General features: G+C 41.3%; 1 protein-coding gene across 9 annotated transcripts in view; it reads right to left on the bottom strand.

The window, feature by feature from the left end:
• LOC126292068 (mitochondrial 2-oxodicarboxylate carrier-like) overlaps positions 1–26,324 on the bottom strand; it is a 108,244-nt gene that overhangs the window by 51,112 nt on the left and 30,808 nt on the right. For all 9 annotated transcript variants that reach the window (XM_049985878.1, XM_049985876.1, XM_049985874.1 and 6 more), the window contains 2 exons: positions 23,120–23,237; positions 733–956 (listed from right to left, as the gene is read on the bottom strand). In XM_049985878.1, coding sequence (XP_049841835.1) covers positions 733–956; positions 23,120–23,165 — 270 coding nt within the window. In that variant the 5' untranslated portion in view covers positions 23,166–23,237. The remainder of the gene's footprint in view (positions 1–732; positions 957–23,119; positions 23,238–26,324) is intronic.

Below are 26,324 nucleotides of genomic sequence, written 5' to 3' on the forward strand. Positions count from 1 at the left end.
CAACTGATTTAACCTGGATGGTTTAAAATTAAAACAGAAAAAGATCAGTTATGCAGTTTCAAACAAAACAAAGAAAGTTAAATGATGTTCGAATTCATTACAAAGATCAGGATTTGCAGGAAATTCCTAGGAATGCAACTGGACATAAACATGTCATGGAGCTCACACATTCAGACCCTGCAAATATATGAAACAGCCTGGCATTTGCACTGATGATATTATACAATGCAACCAGCACAAATATAAGCAAAGCAGTATATCACCGCTACTTTGACTGAATAATAATATACCCAGAACTATATTTTGAGGCAGCTTGAACAATATGTCCCAACCATTAATGCTTCAAATATCATCATTATAAATATGCACAATGCAAAGCAAAGAATGTCGTGCCACCTACTTAAAAGTAATCTCCTCATTATACTAAATGTTGCCTTGCTCTACATTTATGAACTGGTTATACAGGGTGTGGTGTGGGAACTTCGTTATTTGAAACATGCACCACACACCAGCCATTACCCACTTGTGTGGAGTTGATTTGAAAGGATGGGTCCTAATGTTTTTCTGAAGATCAGTTTAGTAGTTATTATTGACAACAATTTTGGTTGAAACAAAATTATTATACATACTTATGAAAGAAAACATACAAAATAAGAGGAAAATTTATATAAAACTACAGTGCAGTGACTATACTATGAAGAGATTACCTCAGAAGCAAATTGAGTGACTCACATTCATTGCTCTCCTCGGAGTCTCAATGAGTATGGGAGGGATGACTCCCTTCCACAGCGAGAGGAAGCTCTCCTGGCGGTAGACAGTCCGAACACAGTTGACAACTCCTGTGTAGTAGTACTGGGCTACGCCCTTGGGTGTGGATCCGGCTACCGGTGAGTGCTGCAGCTGCAAACACGTCTTCACCACGTCAAGGGGGTGCATAGCGCATACTTCCAAAAATGCTGTAACATTGTGCATGTCCATGTAAGAGTAATGTGACCGTGTAAAATCTTGAGCAAAATAAACACGACAAACGGGTAAACTATATACATAAAAAATGACTGACTTGCAGTTTCTTTTTAACCATCCCCACACTATCCACCAGGGAAGGTGCTATATTTCCTAAAACTAGGAAGTGCCTCACTTTCACTTGGGTAGTTGTAATATAACAGCCCTAGATTTTCATATAGGAGTAGCTGATACAGGCTTCTACTGAAGCACGTGATGTGCTGTCACTTTTATTAAGTCGTTGTATATTAACAATTATGTTTTTTCCTGTCATAATACCATAAAAATGGGCAGTATTGTGAGAAAGGTATTACTTTGTGACAACAGTGCGTTCCAGCTTTTTAAAATTTTTTTGTTTTTAAAATTCAGTCTTAATCACACCACGTATGTTACAAGAACATAGGCGACCGGTTTCGGTCATATCACTTGACCAACATCAGACCCATGGCATCCTTCGAAGACGGTAGGTGGAGCACTCTTATCAGCTGCTGTGATATCACTATGTTCTTGTAACATACCTGGTGTGATTAAGACTGAATTTTAAAAACAAAAAATTAAAATAAATTTTAATCACTTTTCCAAAAATGTTTATTAAAATTGTTCCAGTTTTTTATTCTTGTATACTGTAACTCGGGTCAACATTCGACAAATACTTCTGCCACAGTGTGTTTTCAACATTTACCTTTGCTGCAGTGTGTTTCTCCACAATGCTGCTATGAGTAACGAAAGCTACTACCTGAAGGTAAATTGGTATAAATAAGTGATATGTGCGAACCATTGTGTACGAGCTGAAATTTATAAAAATTTTCTACACCCATTGGAAAGCAAAAAAAGTTATTTTTGGAGATTATAGGGGTAACTTTGCAACAGCACACATACCTGCAGAAAGAAGTGTGAAAACTATAGAAAACAAGCCTCATTAAAGAAATTAGGGATGTTTGTGAATAGTTCACTAAAAGACAGTTTTATCTTACATTATAAATTTGTTTCTAAATGCAGCAGCGATGCTCAGAACATTGTATTTAAAGTATTGTGATCTTTTTTTATTTTTTATTTTTCATTCTGATGAACTTGTTAAAAAAACTACCTCGCTTAGAGGGCACTTTGTTAAATGTAAATGTTGTGAGCTGGTTCCACAACAGATGCATAAATACATGTGAGAGAGTTTTGTTTAATTACATTGCTTAATGCAGTTTAGTCTTTCTTCCATTTTTATTTTGTATCAATGATGATAAGTCTAGAATTTTTTGGATTTTAAGAACGTTATAAAACGAAATCTAGCCAAATTCGCAAACTTTGTGATTAACATTTTTCTGTGTGTGGGTAAAACAAAACTCATAAAATAGCACAAACAGGCAACAAAGCTAAAAGACCCTAAAGGAGGCCATCTTCGAGACTGATGAATTTAACTCCACTTCCCTCATCTCAGACTTCACATCACAAAGTTATGCTGAGCTAGAGAGAAACTTTGTGACATTTAATATTCGATGTTTGAAATACCTTATCGTATAGCAGAACTTCACTGAGATTGAATTTAAAGGTTAAATGTTATAACATTCCATATATGTGGAAATTAAATGTTGCAGTACATATCTGTGTAATGTTATGTTAAACAGTGCTAAAAATGCCACAAAGCTGCCCAGTTTTACTGTATATTAATTATCACAGAACACCATTTGAAGTAATATAATGAACTGCAGTAGAAAAGTTCATTACCCCAAGTATTCTGAAGACTCATATTCAGTCATATCAATAGTGGTAAATCCAGGAAAATATAATCTCGTTAATAAAATGCAGTTTTTGTATACAATATGTAAAATGTTCTGATGGCAATTTCTGGAAAACATTACAAAAGAACACAGCCAAACATTCAAAGTGTAAATATTTAGCTTGCTAACAACCTTCAGCACAATTTTGAAGACTGTTGTCTGTATAAAAGGGGCAGTGGCGAGAAGGGGAGGGGGCAGAGGGGCGACGACCATGCTACCAGACCTCCTCAGCTGTGAGAAACTGCAAACAACATGTAAGAAGTGGGGCTGGTGCCCCAGTTGCTGTCTTTCTACAAGGGTACTGCTCTCCAATAGCACCGGTTATTCATTGTGCAGAAAATAGTGAAACACTTCATCTGTTAATCTATTTGGTCCTACGAGTCTGTCACAAAGAATTCCCGCAAATGCATCGATACTAGTGATGTCGATGCCTCGTTCCCACAGCTGCTCTAGGATATGCACCTGCCCACACGTTTTGTGGCAATACAACATGCCATCTCTTCTGAATCCTGCCTACACCACCAAACACTACACATTATCTGTCACAAGTGAAACAGTCCATGTCTCAATGAGTATCGGTTTCGTAAATAAAATAGAAAGAAACTTCCACATGGGAAAAATATATTAAAAACAAAGATTCCAAGACTTACCAAGCGGGAAAGCGCCGGCAGACAGGCACAATGAACAAAACACACAAACACACACACAGAATTACTAGCTTTCGCAACCGATGGTTGCTTCTTCAGGAAGGAGAGGGAAAGACGAAAGGATGTGGGTTTTAAGGGAGAGGGTAAGGAGTCATTCCAATCCCGGGAGCAGAAAGACTTCCCTTAGGGGAAAAAAAGGACAGGTGTACACTCACACACACACACACACACACACACACACACACACACACAGACACACATATCCATCCGCACATACACAGACACAAGCAGACTTATTTAAAGGCAAAGAGTAAGGGCAGAGATGTCAGTCGAGGCGGAAGTACAGAGGCAAAGAAGTTGTTGAAAGACAGGTGAGGTATGAGCGGCGGCAACTTGAAATTAGCGGAGGTTGAGGCCTGGCGGATATCGAGAAGAGAGGATATACTGAAGGGCAAGTTCCCATCTCCGGAGTTCGGATAGGTTGGTGTTGGTGGGAAGTATCCAGATAACTCGGACGGTGTAACACTGTGCCAAGATGTGCTGGCCGTGCATCAAGGCATGTTTAGCCACAGGGTGATCCTCATTACCAACAAACACTGTCTGCCTGTGTCCATTCATGCGAATGGACAGTTTGTTGCTGGTCATTCCCACATAGAAAGCGTCACAGTGCAGGCAGGTCAGTTGGTAAATCACGTGGGTGCTTTCACACGTGGCTCTCCCTTTGATCGTGTACACCTTCCGGGTTACAGGACTGGAGTAGGTGGTGGTGGGAGGGTGCATAGCACAGGATTTACACCGGGGGAGGTTGCAACGGTAGGAGCCAGAGGTTAGGGAAGGTGGTTTGGGGACTTCATAGGGATGAACCAAGAGGTTACGAAGGTTAGGTGGATGGCGGAAAGACACTCTTGGTGGAGTGGGGAGGATTTCAAGAAGGATGGATCTCATTTCGGGGCAGGATTTTAGGAAGTCGTATCCCTGCTGGAGAGCCACATTCAAGGTCTGATCCAGTCCTGGGAAGTATTCTGTCACAAGTGGGGCACTTTTGGGGTTCTTCTGGGAGAGGTTCTGAGTTTGAGAGGATGAGGAAGTGGCTCTGGTTATCTGCTTCTGTACCAGGTTGGGAGGGTAGTTGCGGGATGCGAAAGCTGTTTTCAGGTTGTTGGTGTAATGGTCGAGGGATTCAGGACTGGAGCAGATTCGTTTGCCACGAAGGCCTAGGCTGTAGGGAAGGGACCGTTTGATATGGAATGGGTGGCAGCTGTCATAATGGAGGTACTGTTGCTTGTTGGTGGGTTTGATGTGGACGGATGTGTGAAGCTGGCCATTGGACAGATGGAGGTCAACGTCTAGGAAAGTGGCATGGGATTTGGAGTAGGACCAGGTGAATCTGATGGAACCAAAGGAGTTGAGGTTGGAGAGGAAATTCTGGAGTTGTTCTTCACTGTGAGTCCAGATCATGAAGATGTCATCAATAAATCTATACCAAACTTTGGGTTGGCAGGCTTGGGTAACCAAGAAGGCTTCCTCTAAGCAACCCATAAATAGGTTGGCATACGAGGGGGCCATCCTGGTACCCATGGCTGTTCCCTTTAATTGTTGGTATGTCTGGCCTTCAAAAGTGAAGAAGTTGTGGGTCAGGATGAAGCTGGCTAAGGTGACGAGGAAAGAGGTTTTAGGTAGGGTGGCAGGTGATCGGCGTGAAAGGAAGTGCTCCATTGCAGCGAGGCCCTGGACGTGCAGGATATTCGTGTATAGGGAAGTGGCATCAATGGTTACAAGGATGGTTTCCGGGGGTAACAGACTGGGTACGGATTCAAGGCGTTCGACTGCATGTAATGGGTTGAAGGATTTACTGTCCTACAGTCGTAGTCTCTGCTGGAAATATCACTTTGCCACGAAGAAAAATAATCCTGATCCCACTCCTAATGATCCAACTCCCCAGGACACTATCCAAATTGAACCCTGCCTGCAACAGTTCTGTCCTCCATCACAGCGGGACCCACCTCCTCTTCCTCAAAATCACCCTCTCCAAACCTTCCAGGAATTTCTCACTTCCAGCCTTGCCTCTCAATCTTTCTTGAAAAACCTTAATCCTACTCCCAACATCACCACAGCCGAAGCCCAGGCTATCCGTGATCTGAAAGCTGACCAATCCATCATCATTCTTCCGGCTGACAAGGGTTCCACGACCGTGGTACTTGATCGTCGGGAGTATGTGGCTGAGGGACTGCGTCAGCTTTCAGACAACTCTACATACAAAGTTTGCCAAGGTAATCCCATTCCTGATGTCCAGGCGGAGCTTCAAGGAATCCTCAGAACCTTAGGCCCCCTACAAAACCTTTCACCTGACTCCATCAAACTCCTGACCCAAACCGACACCTCGCACTCCTACCTTCTACCTACTTAATAAAATTCACAAACCCAAACATCCTGGCCGCCCCATTGTAGCTGGTTACCAAGCCCCCACAGAACGTATCCCAGCCTACGTAGATCAACACCTTCAACCCATTACATGCAGTCTCCCATCCTTCATCAAAGACACCAACCACTTTCTCGAACGCCTGGAATCCGTACCCAGTCTGTTACCCCCGGAAACCATCCTTGTAACCATTGATGCCACTTCCCTATACACGAATATCCCGCACGTCCAGGGCCTCGCTGCAATGGAGCACTTCCTTTCACGCCGATCACCTGCCACCCTACCTAAAACCTCTTTCCTCGTCACCTTAGCCAGCTTCATCCTGACCCACAACTTCTTCACTTTTGAAGGCCAGACATACCAACAATTAAAGGGAACAGCCATGGGTACCAGGATGGCCCCCTCGTATGCCAACCTATTTATGGGTCGCTTAGAGGAAGCCTTCTTGGTTACCCAAGCCTGCCAACCCAAAGTTTGGTACAGATATATTGATGACATCTTCATGATCTGGACTCACAGTGAAGAACAACTCCAGAATTTCCTCTCCAACCTCAACTCCTTTGGTTCCATCAGATTCACCTGGTCCTACTCCAAATCCCATGCCACTTTCCTAGACGTTGACCTCCATCTGTCCAATGGCCAGCTTCACACATCCGTCCACATCAAACCCACCAACAAGCAACAGTACCTCCATTATGACAACTGCCACCCATTCCATATCAAACAGTCCCTTCCCTACAGCCTAGGCCTTCATGGCAAACGAATCTGCTCCAGTCCTGAATCCCTCAACCATTACACCAACAACCTGAAAACAGCTTTCGCATCCCGCAACTACCCTCCCAACCTGGTACAGAAGCAGATAACTAGAGCCACTTCCTCATCCCCTCAAACCCAGAACCTCTCACAGAAGAACCCCAAAAGTGCCCCACTTGTGACAGAATACTTCCCAGGACTGGATCAGACCTTGAACGTGGATCTCCAGCAGGGATACGACTTCCTAAAATCCTGCCCCGAAATGAGATCCATCCTTCATGAAATCCTCCCCACTCCACCAAGAGTGTCTTTCCGCCATCCACCTAACCTTCGTAACCTCTTGGTTCATCCCTATGAAGTCCCCAAACCACCTTCCCTACCCTCTGGCTCCTACCGTTGCAACCTCCCCCGGTGTAAATCCTGTGCTATGCACCCTCCCACCACCACCTACTCCAGTCCTGTAACCCGGAAGGTGTACACGATCAAAGGGAGAGCCACGTGTGAAAGCACCCACGTGATTTACCAACTGACCTGCCTGCACTGTGACGCTTTCTATGTGGGAATGACCAGCAACAAACTGTCCATTCGCATGAATGGACACAGGCAGACAGTGTTTGTTGGTAATGAGGATCACCCTGTGGCTAAACATGCCTTGATGCACGGCCAGCACATCTTGGCACAGTGTTACACCGTCTGAGTTATCTGGATACTTCCCACCAACACCAACCTATCCGAACTCCGGAGATGGGAACTTGCCCTTCAGTATATCCTCTCTTCTCGATATCCGCCAGGCCTCAACCTCCGCTAATTTCAAGTTGCCGCCGCTCATACCTCACCTGTCTTTCAACAACTTCTTTGCCTCTGTACTTCCGCCTCGACTGACATCTCTGCCCTTACTCTTTGCCTTTAAATATGTCTGCTTGTGTCTGTGTATGTGCGGATGGATATGTGTGTCTGTGTGTGTGTGTCTGTGTGTGTGTGTGTGTGTGTGTGTGTGTGTGTGTGTGTGTGTGTGTGTGTGTGAGTGTACACCTGTCCTTTTTTTCCCCTAAGGGAAGTCTTTCTGCTCCCGGGATTGGAATGACTCCTTACCCTCTCCCTTAAAACCCACATCCTTTCGTCTTTCCCTCTCCTTCCTGAAGAAGCAACCATCGGTTGCGAAAGCTAGTAATTCTGTGTGTGTGTTTGTGTGTTTTGTTCATTGTGCCTGTCTGCCGGCGCTTTCCCGCTTGGTAAGTCTTGGAATCTTTGTTTTGAGTATTGGTTTCTGTATATATAACTACAAACTTTTCTTTTGGTTTCTGACCAGTATTACTTTCTGTAGAAATAAATGACATTTTTTTCTTTGTGTGTGATTTACTGAACAAAAATGGAACATATGTGAATAACTTTTTTGAGACAGTCTCCCTGACATTCAAGATACCTCCTCTATTTTACAAGAAGTCAGAAGATTCCTCTGGGAAAAAAATTCTAGTGTCTGTATGCTCAAACACCTCGTGTGTCACCTGGTGCATCTCTTCATTGGAACAAATTTTCTTCCCTCTCATCTCTTCTTTCTGTAGTTCACCCTTTTTGTTATGAGTTGTAAGCAAGGTAAAGTGAGCATTAGGGTGGGAAGGGGGGGGGGGGGGGTGGTAGTGTGTAAAGGTACTGAAATGTGGACAGACAGTGACAGACGCAACTGTTGCACAAGCAGTACTTACTAAGTCAAGGATCGTTACATTGCAAAATGACAGCTGTAGACATTATGTCCACATTGCAGACTGAAGATGATTTTTGGACATGTTGATGTGACGCACTGGTGACATTGTTTCCCCTAGCAGTGCGTTGATACTTCCAGATGTGAATGAAAATCAGACATAAAATACTATGAGCAACGTTTTACATAATGAATTATCTAGAAATCAAGCCATCCATTTCATTAGAGACAACAGATGATGTTTTATATCAATGAAAAGAAAGACATCTGGTGACAAAAGTACACATTTTTAGTTGTTTGAGATGGACTTCAAATACTTTCAATAATTAACAAGCTCGTGATATTTACAATTGACTGTCCTGACCAAATCAATGTACAGTAGTAGTAGTAGTAGTAGTAGTAGTAGTAGTTGTAGTTGTAGTTGTAGCAGTAGTTTTATTCATTCATAGATTACTTTTACAAGGATATTGTACATACCGTGACATTATAATTCAAGAGCAACAAAAATAATATAATTCACAATATATTTACATACTTACAGGTCTAGTTTGAGCAGGATCAGACAAGTAAACATTTGGGTGCAGTATATTGGCAAACAAAAACCCTTAACTGTATATTTTTTGGTGCACAGAAGGATGATATCTTTAGCACATAAGCCACAATTATTCTGAATACAGCTAAACTTGGTAGCAGCCTGCAGCTTCTCACTCACCAAAGGTAGTTCTCAGCCAAATATTACAAATTTATATTTTGGGACAATTTTTGCTATTCTTAACTCTGGGACTGAATTATAGGGCTGTTTGTGAACATACATTTAAATTGAAAATTGGTCTTACAGAACATGGCAATAAAACTCATACACAAGTTAGACATGAATTTCTTATTCTTTTTAAAAATTTATTATACCTTTTGTGGCCCAAAAAAATGAAGAAATAAATGCATTAGTGGACATGATAACAGCACTATGACAAAAGAACTGCTTTCAACAAAATTATAGAGCATAGCCATTTATCGGTTTGACTTCATTTAAAATTCTCCTAAATTTTCTTGTCATACGTAAGGCAGCAATTTGAGCACAAAATTAAAATATTTTTTGTCAGAAAAATCTTTATATTTCTAAAAAGTATTTCATGAAGATGTCATGTATAAAACAAAATTACAACAATATAATGAAAATCACGCTTTGCTACTTGCCACATAGATGAGGCATTGAGTTGCAGACAGACACACTGAGAAAACTACTACACATTTCAGCTTTCGGCCACAAGGCCTTCTTCAGAAATAGAAAGAACACACACATACACACACACACACACACACACACTCCCTCCCTCCCACCCTCCCACCCACCCACACACACGATCACTGTCTCTGGCTGCTGTGGCCTGACTGCAGACTGAAACGTCTGACATGAGCAGCAGTCCTGGGTGGTGGGGATATGGAGGAGGCACGAAGTGGGAGAAGATACTGTGCTGCCTGTGAGAATGTAAAGCGAGGTGGTGGGGACAGGATAGGGCTGTGCTAGGTGTAGAGTTGGGATGCTGTGATAGGTGGGGGAGAGGAGGGAAGTGGGAGCAGAAAAGGCAGAGGAGAGAAGTGGAGAAGTGGAAGAGAATAGTGCGTGCATTGGTGGAATGGAGGCATGTGCAGTGCTGATGTGTGAGCTGGGAAGGGGATAGGTAGGTGGAGAACAGAGAATAGCGAAGGTTGAAGCCAGGGGGGTTGCAGGAACAACGAACAGGTTTTAGGGCGGGTCCCACCAGCACAATTCAGAAAAGCTGGTGTCAGCAAGAAGGATCCAGGTGGCAAAGGCTATGAAGCAATTGTCAAAGTGAAGTAGATCATGTTGTGCAGCACATTCAGCAACTTGAATGGTCCAGCTGTCCCTCACTGCCCGTTTGTGAGTGATCATTAGCACCAACAGACATCTACTTAATTGTCATACCACATGGTACAACGGTTGCAGCTTAGTTTGTAAATCACATAGCTGCTTTCACAGGTAGCCCTGCCTTTAATGGAATAGGAGATGCCTATGACAGGACTGGAGTAGAGTAGGTGCTGGTGGGAGGAGGTATGAGACAGGTTTCACAACGAGGTCTATTGTATGCAAGGATATGAGCCATGGAACAAAGAATTGGGAGCAGGGGTGCAGTAGGGACAGAATGGTTGGTTGACTTGGGGGAAGAAACCAAACAATGAGGTCTTCGGTTTCATCAGATTAAGGAAAGGATGGGGAAGTAAGTCTGCCGTGCCCGGTCAAAGGAACCATTGCGGCACTCGCCTGAAGCTATTTACGGAAATCGTGGAAAACCTAAATCAGGACGGCCGAATGCGGGATTGACTCGTCGTGCTCCAAATGCGAGTCCAGTGTGCTAACCATTGTGCCACCTCACTCAGCAGTAGGGACAGAGATGGGTATTGTGCAGTCTGGTTGGTGCTGGAACACTGATATGGAAGGGGTGGGGCAGATAGTGGGAACAATAGTGGGTAGGACACTCCTCATTTCAGGGCACAAGGAGAGGTAGTCAAAATTCTGGTGGAGATTTGATTAAGTTGTCCGAGTCACGGACAGTACTGAGCCACAAGACGAGTGCTCCTCCAGAGGGAGGTTGTGGTCACAGGAGAGACAAGGCAAAGGAGATCTGTTCCTGGACGAGGTTGGGAGGGTAATTTCAGTATATGAAGACCTCAAGCTATTTACGGAAATCGTGGAAAACCTAAATCAGGACGGCCGAATGCGGGATTGACCCGTCGTGCTCCGAATGCGAGTCCAGTGTGCTAACCATTGTGCCACCTCACTCAGCAGTAGGGACAGAGATGGGTATTGTGCAGTCTGGTTGGTGCTGGAACACTGATATGGAAGGGGTGGGGCAGATAGTGGGAACAATAGTGGGTAGGACACTCCTCATTTCAGGGCACAAGGAGAGGTAGTCAAAATTCTGGTGGAGATTTGATTAAGTTGTCCGAGTCACGGACAGTACTGAGCCACAAGACGAGTGCTCCTCCAGAGGGAGGTTGTGGTCACTGGAGAGACAAGGCATAGGAGATCTGTTCCTGGACGAGGTTGGGAGGGTAATTTCAGTATATGAAGACCTCAGTCCCCCCATGAACCATGGACCTTGCCGTTGGTGGGGAGGCTTGCGTGCCTCAACGACACAGATAGCCGTACCATAAGTGCAACCACAAAGGAGGGGTATCTATTGAGAGGCCAGACAAACATGTGGTTCCTGAAGAGGGGCAGCAGCCTTTTCAGTAGTTGCAGGGGCAACAGTACGGATCTGGCCTTGTAACACTAACCAAAATGGCCTTGCTGTTGTGGTACTGCGAACAACTGAAAGCAAGGGGAAACTACAGCTGTAATTTTTCCCGAGGGCATGTGGCTGAACTGAAATGGAAAAAAAAACATTAATAATGTCTGTAAGAAACTGAGCTCTGTCATTTTCTTAATGATGCAGCTATCACAGTATTCAGACAAGAACCTTCTGTGTACAATGTATCATGGACTTTTCGAACCATACTTACAGTATGGAGTGACTGTGTGGGGAAACTCAAACAAACAAGAGACAAAACGAGTGTTCACATTACACACACACACACACACACACACACACACACACACACACACACACACACACACACACACACAAAAAAAAAAAAAAAAAAATTAGGACCATTTTAAGAAGAAAGACCTCTGAAACATGCAGAAACTGTTTCAAGAATTTAGGTATCTTAACTTTTTCATCGTTGTATATATACAAAACAATAATGTACATCACAAAAGGTAGTGAGGACTGGATTACAAATGCTTGTGTACACACCCACAATACAAGAAGGAAGAATGAAGTACGGAGCATACCGCACCGACTAGCAATGCTAGAAAAAGGACCCCAGTACTCTGGTATCAGACTACTAAGAAGTCTGAATAAAACCCTGCAAGATAGTGTACTTCATAATGACTTTCCAAAGAAACTTAAAGACTATCTCATTGAAAAAGAGTTTTACAGCGTTGCAGAGTACTTATGCCATTAAATTTATATATATTGTTACTCTTTATCAATGATGTAAAACTGTAAGCTAAAGGTGTAGAAAAATAAGTGATAATGAATGTTAATTCTTTGACATTTCCTATATTACACATACATTTACTGTACACAATGTAATCTTACAGGATCAAATAAAATTCAATTCAATTCAATTCAATTCAACTGTATGATTAAATGATGATGGCGTCCTCCTGTGAAAAATATTCCGGAGGTAAAATAGTCCCCCATTTGGATCTCCGGGAGGGGTCTACTCAGGAGGACATCTTTATCAGGAGAAAGAAAACTGGCATTCTAAGGATAGGAGCGTGGAATGTCAGATCCCTTAATCAGCAGGTAAGTCAGAAAATTTAAAAAGGGAAATGGATAGGTTAAAGTTAGATATAGTGTGAATTAGTGAAGTTTGGTGGCAGGAGGAACAAGACTTTTGGTCAGGTGAAACAGGGTTATAAATACAAAATCAAATAGGGGTAATACAGGAGTAGGTTTAATAATGAATAAAAAATAGGAGTGCGGGTAAGCTACTACAAACAGCACAGTGAACGCATTATTGTGGCCAAGTTAGATACGAAGCCCACACCTACTACAGTAGTACAAGTTTATACGCCAACTAGCTCTGCACATGATGAAGAAATTGAAGAAATGTACGATGAAATAAAAGAAATTGTTCAGATAGTGAAGGGAGACGAAAACTTAATAGTAATGGGTGACTGGAATTCGAGTGTAGGAAAAGGGAGAGAAGGAAACATAGTAGGTGAATATGGATTGGGGCTAAGAAATGAAAGAGGAAGCCGCCTGGTAGAAATATGCACAGAACATAACTTAATCATAGCTAACACTTGGTTCAAGAATCATGAAAGAAGGTTGTTTACATGGAATAATCCTGGAGATACTAAAAGGTTTCAGATAGATTATATAATGGAAAGGCAGAGATTTAGGAACCAGGTTTTAAATTGTAAGAAATTTCCAGGGGCAGATGTGGACTCTGACCACAATCTATTGGTTATGAACTGTAGATTAAAACTGAAGAAACTGCAAAAAGGTGGGAATTTAAGGAGATGAGACCTGGATAAACTGAAAGAACCAGAGGTTGTACAGAATTTCAGGGAGAGCATAAGGGAACAATTGACAGGAATGGGGGAAAGAAATACAGCAGAAGAAGAATGGGTAACTTTGAGGAATGAAATAGTGAAGGCAGCACAGGATCAAGTAGGTAAAAAGACGAGGGCTAGTGGAAATCCTTGGGTAACAGAAGAGATACTGAATTTAATTGATGAAAGGAGAAAATACAAAAATGCAGCAAGTGAAGCAGGCAAAAAAGGAATACAAACGTCTGAAAAATGAGATCGACAGGAAGTGCAAAATGGCTAAGCAGGGATGGGTAGAGGACAAATGTAAGGATGTAGAGGCTTATCTCATGAGGGGTAAGATAGACACTGCCTACAGGAAAATTAAAGAGATCTTTGGAGAAAAGAGAACCACTTGCATGAATATCAAGAGCTCAGATGGAAACCCAGTTCTAAGCAAAGAAGGGAAAGCAGAAAGGTGGAAGGAGTATATAGAGGGTCTATACAGGGGCGATGTTCTTGAGGACAATATTATGGAAATAGAAGAGGATGTAGATGAAGATGAAATGGGAAGAGTTTGACAGAGCACTGAAAGACCTAAGCCGAAACAAGGCCTCGGGAGTATACAACATTCCATTAGAACTACTGACAGCCTTGGGAGAGCCAGTCATGACAAAACTCTACCATCTGGTGGGCAAGACGTATGAGATAGGCGAAATTCCCTCAGACTTCAAGAAGAATATAATAATTACAATTCCAAAGAAAGCAGGTGTTGACAAATGTGAAAATTACCGAACTATCAGTTTAATAAGTCACAGCTGCAAAATACTAACGCGAATTCTTTACAGACAAATGGAAAAACTGGTAGAAGCCGACCTCGGGGAAGATCAGTTTGGATTCCATAGAAATGTTGGAACACATGAGGCAATACTGTCTATCTGACCTATCTTAGAAGAAAGATTAAGGAAAGGCAAACCTACGTTTCTAACTTTTGTAGACTTGGAGAAAGCTTTTGACAATGTTGACTGGAATACTCTCTTTCAAATGCTGAAGGTGGCAGGGGTAAAATACAGGGAGTGAAAGGCAATTTACAATTTGTACAGAAACCAGATGGCAATTGTAAGAGTCGAGGGACATAAAAGGGAAGTAGTGGTTGGGAAGGGAGTGAGACAGGGTTGTAGCCTCTCCCTGATGCGATACAATCTGTATATGAGGAAATGAAAGAAAAGTTCAGAGTAGGTATTAAAATTCATGGAGAAGAAATAAAAACTTTTGAAGTTCGCGGATGACATTGTAATTCTGTCAGAAACAGCAAAGGACTTGGAAGAGCAGTTGAACGGAATGGACAGTGTCTTGAAACGAGGGTATAAGATGAACATCAACAAAAGCAAAATGAGGATAATGGAATGTTGATGAATTAAGTTGGGTGATGCTGAGCAAATTAGATTAGGAAATGAGACACTTAAAGTAGTAGAGGAGTTTTGCTATTTGGGGAGCAAAATAACTGATGGTGCTCGAAGCAGAGAAGATATAAAATGTAGACTGGCAATGGCAAAAAAAGCGTTTCTGAAGAAGAGAAATTTGTTAACATCGAGTATTGATTTAAGTGTTAGGAAGTCGTTTCTGAAAGTATTTGTATGGAGTGGAGCCATGTATGGAAGTGAAACGTGGACGATAAATAGTTTAGACGAGAAGAGAATAGAAGCTTTCGAATGGTGGTGCTACAGAAAAATGCTGAAGATTAGATGGGTAGATCATATAACTAATGAGGAGGTACTGAATAGAATTGGTGAGAAGAGGATTTTGTGGCACAACTTGACTAGAAGAAGGGATCGGTTGGTAGGATATGTTCTGAGGCATCAAGGGATCACCAATTTAGTACTGGAGGGCAGCACGGAGGGTAAAAATCGTAGAGGGAGACCAAGAGATGAATACACTAAGCAGATTCAGAAGGATGTAGGTTGCAGTAGGTACTGGGAGATGAAGAAGCTTGCACAGGATAGAGTGGCATGGAGAGGTGCATCAAACCAGTCTCAGGACTGAAGACCACAACAACAACAACAAGACCTCTGTGAAATTACTTGTATTATATGAAATTATTTGTGTTGTGAATCAGTTCCAAGTGAAAGCTTATGAACTGCAGCGTACTAGATATATAAAGCAGATATAAAATGCATGAGTCGTTTTATGTAAGATATAAGCACACGAGAAAAAAAATTGTTCACACCTTAAAAGAACATAGTGGTCGCTAAGGAGCACCGTAGACGGTGTAAGACTGGCACCAGACAGTCATCTTGCCCTCCAGCACTGGCACTTTGGGTACATGACAGAATGGCAGGAAGGAGCCATAGTATTTGGATGTTCCTGTCATTACAATGTGAATCGAGTGGTTCGATCTGTCAGTATCAATGCAGGCTGTTCGATACATCGACAGGGGTGGTTTGAAAATTGCAGAATCACCACCGGATGTCGATGGTAGGGTTACAATGTACCCCAGTAATAATATTTTGTAATTTACAAATAAACATGTGCGGCACTAGTGCTGTCGATAAGAGATCTATGGTGTTGGCGTCCCGTGTAGTGATTTCTGAAGACGGCAAAAATCCGAGACTCGAAGAGAGATTATGTAGTTCATAAAGAAAGTATGAAAATGAAGGAAATTTGTGCTGATTTCCAGAACACTATGGGGCACTCTGCTGCTCCTCATTTGACTGCTGCAGAATAGAGGGACGAGTCGGATGGTGATCTGCAGTGTGGTGCCACTACCTCTAATATTTCTGCAAAATTGCATAAAATGATCACAGAAGGTAACTGACTGAAACTGCAAGGAACTGCCAAAGATGCAGGGATGGCACCTGAATGCACTTGTTACATTTTTAGGGTGAAATCGGACACGACAAAAATAACTGCGAGACAGATGCCGTGACTCTGTAAGAGTCCAGGCTCAAAAATGGATCAGAATTGAAATGTCCGAACAATGTTTCACTTGTTTTCAGAGCAACTGATAAGATTTTTTGCACTGGTTAGTAACTGCACGTGAAACATGGGTCCACTGCTATACCACTCAAAACAGTGGAATTATGTCAATTAACTGTCAGCAAGGAAAGCAAATGCAATATAGTTGGCCACAAAGGTCAAGGCATCAGTTTTACATCTACATCTACATTTATACTCCGCAAGTCACCCAACGGTGTGTGGCGGAGGGCACTTTACATGCCACTGTCATTACCTCTCTTTCCTGTTCCAGTCTCGTATGGTTCGCGGGAAGAACGACCTTCTGAAAGCCTCCGTGTGCGCTCTAATCTATCTAATTTTACATTCGTGATCTCCTCGGGAGGTATAAGTAGGGGGAAGCAATATATTCGAAACCTCATCCAGAAACGCACCCTCTCGAAGCCTGGTGAGCAAGCTACACCGCGATGCAGAGCGCCTCTCTTGTTGAGTTTGCCACTTGAGTTGGTTAAACATCTCCGTAACGCTATCACGGTTACCAAATAACCCTGTGACGAAAAGTGCTGCTCTTCTTCGGATATTCTCTATCTCCTCCGTCAGCCCGATCTGGTACGGATTCCACACTGATGAGCAATACTCAAGTATAGGTCGAACGAGTGTTTTGTAAGCCACCTCCTTTGTTGATGGACTACATTTTCTAAGGACTCTCCCAATGAATCTCAACCTGGTACCCACCTTACCAACAATTAATTTTATATGATCATTCCACTTCAAATCGTTCCGCACGCATACTCCCAGATATTTTACAGAAGTAACTGCTACCAGTGTTTGTTCTGCTATCATCGAATCATACAACAAAGGATCCTTCTTTCTATGTATTCGCAATACATTACATGTGTCTATGTTAAGGGTCAGTTGCCACTCCCTGCACCAAGTGCCTCTCCGCTGCACATCTTCCTGCATTTCACTACAATTTTCTAATGCTTCAACTTCTCTGTATACTACAGCATCATCCGCGAATAGCCGCATGGAACTTCCGACACTATCTACTAGGTCATTTATATATATATTGTGAAAAGCAATGGTCCCATAACACTCCCCTGTGGCACACCAGAAGTTACTTTGACGTCTGTAGACGTCTCTCCATTGATAACAACATGCTGTGTTCTGTAATGTTTTCTGTTTTCTGGAATGTGAAAGGCATTCGCCCAATACATTATTCTCCCATTTGTCAAATAATTGCAGAACAATACTACACAAATCTCAGCGACTGACTACAATGGAAGATACACAAGAAGAAATACAATAGAGAAAGTGATATTTCATAGTGACAATGCACCCACACACAAGTATCACAGCCATGGCAAAAATATGTGAACTAAGACACGAATTGTTGCCACAACCAGTTTTTTTTTTGCCTGATTTAGCTGCATCAGGCTTCCATCTCTTCCTCAAGCTAAAAATTTACCTCAGTGGACAGAGATTCTCTTTGAATAAAAAACGGACAGCTGAAGATGATGGATATTTTGCAGAGCAGGAGGAATCTAATATTTGAGATTGGATTGAGGCATAGGAACATCACCAGATCGAGTGCAATAGTTTATGGGAAGCCTAGATTGAAAAATAAAAATATTTCACCGAAGTAAGTCGTTCCTTTCTATTCCGTTCTGAGAACTGTTCAAACTACCCTTGTATGACGAATGGTCTATCACTCCCAGTCACATACTGGGACCATCAGAACAAGATCCTAACTGACAGGGAACAAAGAAGAATGTCACATCTCATCAGTGACAACCAGTTTTGAACTGGCAGGAATTGCGGCTGTCAGTAAATGCAGGCACAAGTGAACTATAGGGGCTGTCATCAAAATAGACACTTTAGGATCATCTCACCATCTTACAGCAGTGCCAATTAGTGATAATTTCAAATGTTAATAAAACATCCTGAAAAAATTAGACATTTCTATTTTTAGTCTACAATTTTACAGATTTATTTCCCTGATATGAAAGGAAATAAAAACTAACGTCACACAAAATTTTGGAGAAAAATAATTTTTTACTTCAACATGTGAAAAATCACTGACATATTTGGATTAAAAAAATATAGGAACATTCTCAATGTTTCTAGATGCACATGATATATATTTTACTGTGAAAACAAAAAAGTATTGTGAGTCAGAATAAAATAATGTAAGAAGTTTGAAACTTTTCCACCTGTGTAATGAAAAATGTTGTTGCTGATGACTTTGCATTCTGTTGGCCCTAATAGAAACTTTCAGTGAGAAAGTTATTAAGAAAACTGTAAAATTAATTTTGGTAACATGTGTATTGTATTGTGTCACCCAAAAGTGCATTTTATTTACAAGAGATTCCATGTGCAATAGCATGTGAGTAGTCGTATGATGCCACCAGAACTTTAGTTCCAACAGCTCACCTAAACAGACCGAGAATATTCTGTTTTCCAATTTGTTTAAAAATTTTTTTATTTGCAGCTATTACAGACCCTTCGTCACTGCATCCAGCACCCAAATTGCCAATATATGCCTTACACAAGTAGGTCTCACTGTACATATTTTCAGCCCACTATTTCTATTGCAGTAGAGTGAAAGATATTTGTTTGTATGGTTTTGTGAAACCCAAGTTTTACTGAAGAATACTACGAGGCAGTTGTCCTCAACACACAATACGTGATACGTGCATTCTACACAAAAAGTTTGACCTTGCTGCTCCAATGTCTGTGTACCATTAAAAAATTTTGTCCGTCATTACACTTTCTGAGCCAAAAACCAAATAAACGGTGAAGCCAAAGAACAGAATTATTTCACAGAGATCACCCTGTATTTTTCTATCCGTCAAATGCTCTCCTCTGCTGCAGTAACCAATTACACTTCTGCACAATAAATTTTTGTTAAAAAAAATCATCAAATTCTGTAGATTTCCATTTTTGTTTGTATCCCTTTCTCGGAGGATCAAAGTACACGCTCACATCTGGAGACTCTGCCGATGTCACTGCACTGTTTACAAGGAATACAATTGACTCGGAAATACAACGAGGTTTTACTGTCAGTTTATACATTTGTGCAACATTTATATTATTCCTCACTTCTTCAGTGCCAGCCATATCAGAAAAAAAAACCTTCAGTATGTGCAATACAACAACCTTAGTTTATTTTCGAATGTCTTGTCATCCTTTACACACATCGACCACAGCTGGACCCTCACTCCTTCCTTACCCCCACTATAACACGCAAGTCAACGCACCTTTCTACAGAAGACAGAAACCACACACAAACACACAATATCACACGGAAACACTGAAAATGCAGGTGGTGCTGACCTCCATCGTCGCTGTAGCATGCAAATGGCAGCAGAGCCGTAAAGTGGACAAATTACAGCAGTTCGTGCCTGATGCTATGACGCAGTGAGCACAACCTCGAGATACTTATTTAGGTGACAGCTGCTATAGTTCCTGAGAGAATACTGTGAAGGAACTGTACAGAACGGACATCTGCAGTCATATAGCATTGCTCACAGCGGCACAGTAAGCTGCAAGTCTCCAGTGGGCCAAACAACACAGTAACTGAGTAGAGGTGTCTACTGTGGTTTGAGACATAATGAATTTGCCTCTGCTCAGACAACACGAGGCGAAGAGTCAAGTGGACCGATAGCTTAGTGATGTGTTCGACCACAGTGTGTGGAGGGTGCAGGACAGGCAAGAGTTTGTTCCCTGTTGCTCTCTCAGGTGTGCTATTTGTTACCATGACTCGGGCTCACTTGTTCCACAAAAGATCACTATACAGGAGTTGGGTTGCGAAGTCATTCTGCACCCATCTTGTTCACCTGATGTGGCACCATCAGATTTTCACCTTTTCCATTCTCTATCAAACATTCTTCAAGGAACTTCATTTCCGGATGAAAATAAGTGCTTAACATGCCTCAACAGATTCTTCACCACAAAACCACACAACTTCCAGTCGTGGAATCAAAACGTTATCCCCGCGTTGTAGATTATTGTAAATAGTAAAGAAGAATATATTACTGACAACTAAAGTCTGTATTATGTGTGTGTTACGTGTTTATTAAACTTACGCAAAAAGGTTAGAAACATTTGCACCAACCCAACATTATAATCTGTAACTTACTATAGCTCTGTTTTATACATTTTATAAAGTTATTTCCTACGTTGTAAGTTCTTAGAAAATTTTACTACCAACAAAGGTATAAAAGTGAGCAGTAGATAAAAAAGGGTTGACTACTCCTGCTCTAAATCCTCAAATCTTAATCGCAAAGGAAATTTCTTGCATTATTTGGAGCAGCAGGTGTATAATGTGTGTGGTGTTACATATAACCCCAGAGGAGTGATGTGTTCTGTAAGCATTCTTATGGAGAAATGATACTTGGGAATGAAAGCAGTAAAACAAGTTATAGTAGAGAAGAGCACAAATATTGTGCACATTTTTTATTTCATTTGGACACGGGGAACCATGCCGAGGGCTGACGTGTGTCTTCCAGATGGGGCAGTGACTGCAGCACCTTCATGAAAGGAAGTTCTTGTGCAGATGTGAATATGAAGCTCTTAGCATCATCACTCTACTTCAGAGAGGTGTGAAATCCTCACAGAATATAAATATTTTTTACAATAGTTAAGACTGATCAGGCAAATGAAATGTCGCTCATATTCATTCATTCTTTGAACAGACTTATACACCTCAGATGTTAAGATCTGACGAAAGTTACATGTTATCCAGTCAATCAATTTACATTTATAGACAAAACAATGTAAGAAATGCAGTATTAAATTTCCTTACAGTGATAATTACACACGGAAGAGACAAAGTCCATAATAGCTGCATACAAGGCGACTGTCGAGCAGTGAAAAGATAACAGAAAAACAATATTAAATCTCAGTTAAAGAAATCATTTCCAGTGAAAATGAGCACTACATGCTGCAGTCAAAATCCCTGTAATTTGGTAACTCTACAGGATATGACGATCAGTGAGCGTCATCAGCTGGATACGGTACACCTGAAGAAATTTGCAGCCTCCACGCTGATTTGAGCCCACTATGAGAGTTAAAGGCAAGGGCCTGATGATTCCTGAGGGTGAGAATTTTTTGTCTAGTGCGCTTATTTTCAGAGCACAATTATTGTACTCTTATTTACTACACTAGCAAAAAAGGAAAAATAAAAAGATAAGTGAGAATTCTAAAGAATAAAATACAGTAACATAGACATAAATGTGAGAATCATTTGGTGCAAATTGATAACAAAAGATGACATCGACAAGTGAGGCAATTTCATCAATCAGCTGAAAAGAACGAGGGAAGACGACACAGGAGATGAACCCTGGACAGCAAGTAACCTAATTCATTACATGCAGATGAAAAGAAGAAGCTGCAGTGATAAATGAGTAAGCTATTTCCCTGTCAGCTACTGAGTGTCACTCTCTTGTTGTTGTCTTACCTTGTAACAATGTTTACACATATATTTTCAGTACACAGCTTGAATTTAAAACTCCAACACCAGATATAATAGTAAATAATACAGTTGTACTTAATGTGCATATATAGTAGGTGATTTTGGACTGTACAGCAGTGCAAAATTCATTACACAGAGCTGTAACCTCTGACAGCAACTATGGCCTTAACCTGGTTGGACAGTGTCCAATTGAGCTCCATGCCAGAGTTCATCAATCATAGTGACTGGTGAGTATCAGTCCCTCGACTAGAAGTTTTCACTGTGTGAGAGATCCAAAGAATGTGTAAGCAACAGACAGCAAAGCAAAGGCGACGCCGTATGGTCTCACTTTATCACGTCTAACAATATTGTTACAGAGACCTGGAAGATGAGGCACCAGCCTACACTTCAGAAATAGGTCCAAAAGACCATCAATACAAACTGGAGGTGACCTCTCGATAAATGTTAACTCGAGCCTGTAGTTGGTGCTTTGCACCAGCAAGATGTAATATCTTTGTGTTACTTTGCTTAGAGAGTATCTTTGTAAAGTCATGGTCGTGAACAGACACAGGAAAGAGGGACTGAGACATGGCTTCATGCCGATGAAGTATAATTTTATCCTGTGAACTAAATGTGGTTAAAACCATGCGTAACGAAGATGTTAACTTTTCCAAATTATCAATTTCAAGAAGAAATACAAATCCACCACTCATAAAGTTAGTCTTTATTTTAAAATCTGCCCTTTATATCCTGTTTGTTGTACATTATTAATGAGGACCCATGGTTATGCTGAAGCTACAATTATAATTGAACAATTTGTTTGAACTTATAACATCTTTCAGAATCATATAACAAAATGTACTGGATGACAAGCTGAGGTACCAATTTCATCGAATTATCTAGACCTTCATCATCAACTTACATGTCCGACAGTGCAATTAGAGAAATGTTGCTTTAAACCTTAAATTTCATCATTTTGATATCTTTGTATTGTTTGAGCTGAGGGGACAGCCAAATTAGAGTATCGAAGAAAGTTGCAGCAATGGGTGATTTGCTGACAGTCCGTCACAATTTGAGACCTCGTCGCACTGTCTAGTTGCATACTCGTCTCACTGCAAATCTGAGGAAGCAGAACACTTTGTGATAATTTGACATCTGTTGCGTGTCATCTCCGGAATGTTGAATCTGTAATGGCCAGTAATATAGCACAGTGAATTCAAAAACAGGTGCCCTGGTCAGAACTGCGACCCCACTCTTGGTACGGTGCCAACTCCTCACCTCTGCACAGAAATTGAAGAGCCCGTATGAAAACTTACCTGTAATGCCACCTGCAGCTATCACCATTGCAGTGTTGTCCGACATCTTCAGCTACAGACGTCCCTTCCACTGTGACACGCTGAAATGAGGCTCTCTTCAACTGGTCACATGCAATATCTGTCAACAATACAGACGTTACTAGTAGTTATCCTAATGAGCAACAAGCCGTGACCACAGTAAATACTATTATTACTTTGTGTGAAAATTCTTGACTCATTTTGCACAAGCATTGGGAAAACATAGCTTCTCCAGCTTCACACTGTCGAAAATATACCACCCTCATCTTGGGTAGTGTCACAACAAGAAATAATGAACAGCACGCTGTTAGCTCCAGTAGCAGTGCACCTAAATTAAAACAATGTTTGTTCATCAAAACTGAACAGGGAGAATGTTATGTAAAGTAGATGAGTGCACATTTTGCAGAGTGGTGTTCAAGGACCTTGGTATACTTATATTCACTTTCCATTACATTTACTTTCTAATGGCATTTGTTGGTAACAATAAAAATCAGTTCGGATTAACTGTGACCCTTAGGGTGTGATCACAGTGTTAAGCTTTTTCCTATGTACAACAAGTAGGACACAGTAGCAGTAGTAGTAATAGAAGTAGTAGCAGTAGCAGCAGTTTTTACATGGATGAAGGTCACAGCGTATTCACTCGTTCATTCAGTCCCTTCGGGAAGAAAAACCTTCTGGGACATGGAACACGTCATGGTATACATTTACAAAATACAAGAAAATTGTAGAAAGTTAATCTGTGTGCTTCTAGCAGTGAGCTGTCATTTTAGTGTTTACGACAGCAAAATTCAATCAAGTTAATAGAAATAAAGTGATTACTTTGGAAAAAGCTGTTGTTTCCTCAGTGATACTAAGTAGCTGCACCTTAACATTTACATGATCATGAGAAAATAGGTAGCTACATCCAATCATAGCACACTAGTACCTGTCACACAGCTAACAGGACAACTGAATTCTCAGGTCCATATAATGGCAGAGTTCCAATGCCATCCCACGATAATGCATAACTCTACCAAGAAAGCTTGACAAGAAGGTAAAGTCTATGTATTTATTTATGTGTCTTGTACTGTTTGTGTATAGCTTGCAGCTCTGCTTAAACTGAGATTACTGTCAGTACCAAAACTCGCGATGGAGTAAATGTGTTGAAAAATGAATGTAAGAATTCTGACATTCTTAAAAAAGATTCTGTGAGATGTACAATTATCTCCTCTACATAGTATTCTGTATGCTCTCTTCTGGTGATCAAACATTTTATTTACTGTAGGTTCACTGCCCCAGAACATAATTGCATATGACAACAGGAGTAAAAATATCCAAAGTAATTCATCACTGGTCTTCAGATGAGAGATGTTTCTATGGGCATAACAGAGTCAACTGACATTCTTGCTTCATTCACTCATGTTTTGAACCCACTTTCCCTTGTTAACCATCTAGAGCCCAAAAAATTTTATACAGGGTGGTCCATTGATACTGACCGTGCCAAATATCTCACAAAATAAGCATCAAATGAAAAAACTACAAAGAACGAAACTCGTCCAGCTTGAAGGGAGAAACCAGATGGTGCTGTGGTTGGCCTGCTAGATGGCACTGCCATAGGTCAAACGGATATCAACTGCGTTTTTTAAAAATAGACACCCCCATTTTTTATTACATATTCGTGTAGTATGTAAGGAAATATGAATGTTTGACCACTTTTTTCGCTTTGTGATAGATGGCGCTGTAATAGTCGCAAACGTGTAAGTGCGTGGTATCACGCAACATTCCGCCAATGCAGACGATATTTGCTTTGTGATACATTACCCGTGTTAAATGGACCGTTTACCAATTGACGAAAAGGTCGATATCTTGTTGATGTATGGATATCGTGATCAAAATGCCCAGCAGGCGTGTGCTACACATGCTGCTCGGTATCCACCATCATCAAAGTGTCCGGACCGCTCGCCAGATGTTGTTGCTGTTGTCTTCAATCCTGAGACTGGATTGATGCAGCTCTCCATGCTACTCTATCCTATGCAAGCCTCTTCATCCCCCAGTACCTACTGCAGCCTACATCCTTCTGAATCTGCTTAGTGTATTCATCTCTTGGTCTCCCTCTACGATTTTTATCCTCCATGCTGCCCTCCAATACTAAATTGGTGATCCCTTGATGCCTCAGAACAACTCCTACCAACCGATCCCTTCTTCTAGTCACGTTGTGCCACAAACTACTCTTCTGCGCAATTCTATTCAATAACTCCTCATTAGTTATGTGATCTACCTATCTAATCTTCAGCATTCTTCTGTAGCACCACATTTTGAAAGCTTCTATTCTTTTCTTGTCTAAACTATTTATCGTCCATGTTTCACTTCCATACATGGCTCCACTCCATACAAATACTTTCAGAAAAGGCTTGCTGACACATAAATCAATACTCGATGTTAACAAATTTCTCTTCTTCAGAAACGCTTTCCTTGCCATTGCCAGTCTACATTTTATATCCTCTCTACTTCGACCATCATCAGTTATTTTGCTCCCCAAATAGAAAAACTCCTTTACTGCTTGAAGTGTCTCATTTCCTAATCTAATTCCCGCAGCATCTCCTGACTTAATTCGACTACATACCGTTATCCTAGTTTTGATTTTGTTGATGTTCATCTTATACCCTCCTTTCAAAATGCTGTCCATTCCGTTCAACTGCTCTTCCAAGTCCTTTGCTGTTTCTGACAGAATTATAATGTCATCGGTGAACCTCAAAGCCTTTTTTTCTTCTCCATGGATTTTAATACCTACTCCGAACTTTTCTTCCGTTTCCTTTACTGCTTGCTCAATATACAGATTGAATAGCACCGGGGAGAGGCTACAACCCTGTCTCACTCCCTTCCCAACCACTGCTTCCCTATTGTGCCCCTCAACTCTTAGAACTGCCATCTGCTTTCTGTACAAATTGTTAATAGCCTTTCGCTCCCTGTATTTTACCCCTGCCACCTTTAGAATTTGAAAGAGTACTCCAGTCAACATTGTCAAAACCTTTCTCTAAGCCTACAAATGCTAGAAACAAAGGTTTGCCTTTCCTTAATCTTTCTTCTAAGTCATAGGGTCAGTATTGCATCACGTGTTCCAAAATTTCCACAGAATCCAAACTGACCTTCCCCAAGGTTGTCTTCTACCAGTTTTTCCATACGTCTGTAAAGAATTCGCGTTAGTATT

This window comes from Schistocerca gregaria, chromosome 9 (assembly GCF_023897955.1).
Source record: "Schistocerca gregaria isolate iqSchGreg1 chromosome 9, iqSchGreg1.2, whole genome shotgun sequence".
Lineage (NCBI taxonomy): Eukaryota > Metazoa > Arthropoda > Insecta > Orthoptera > Acrididae > Schistocerca > Schistocerca gregaria.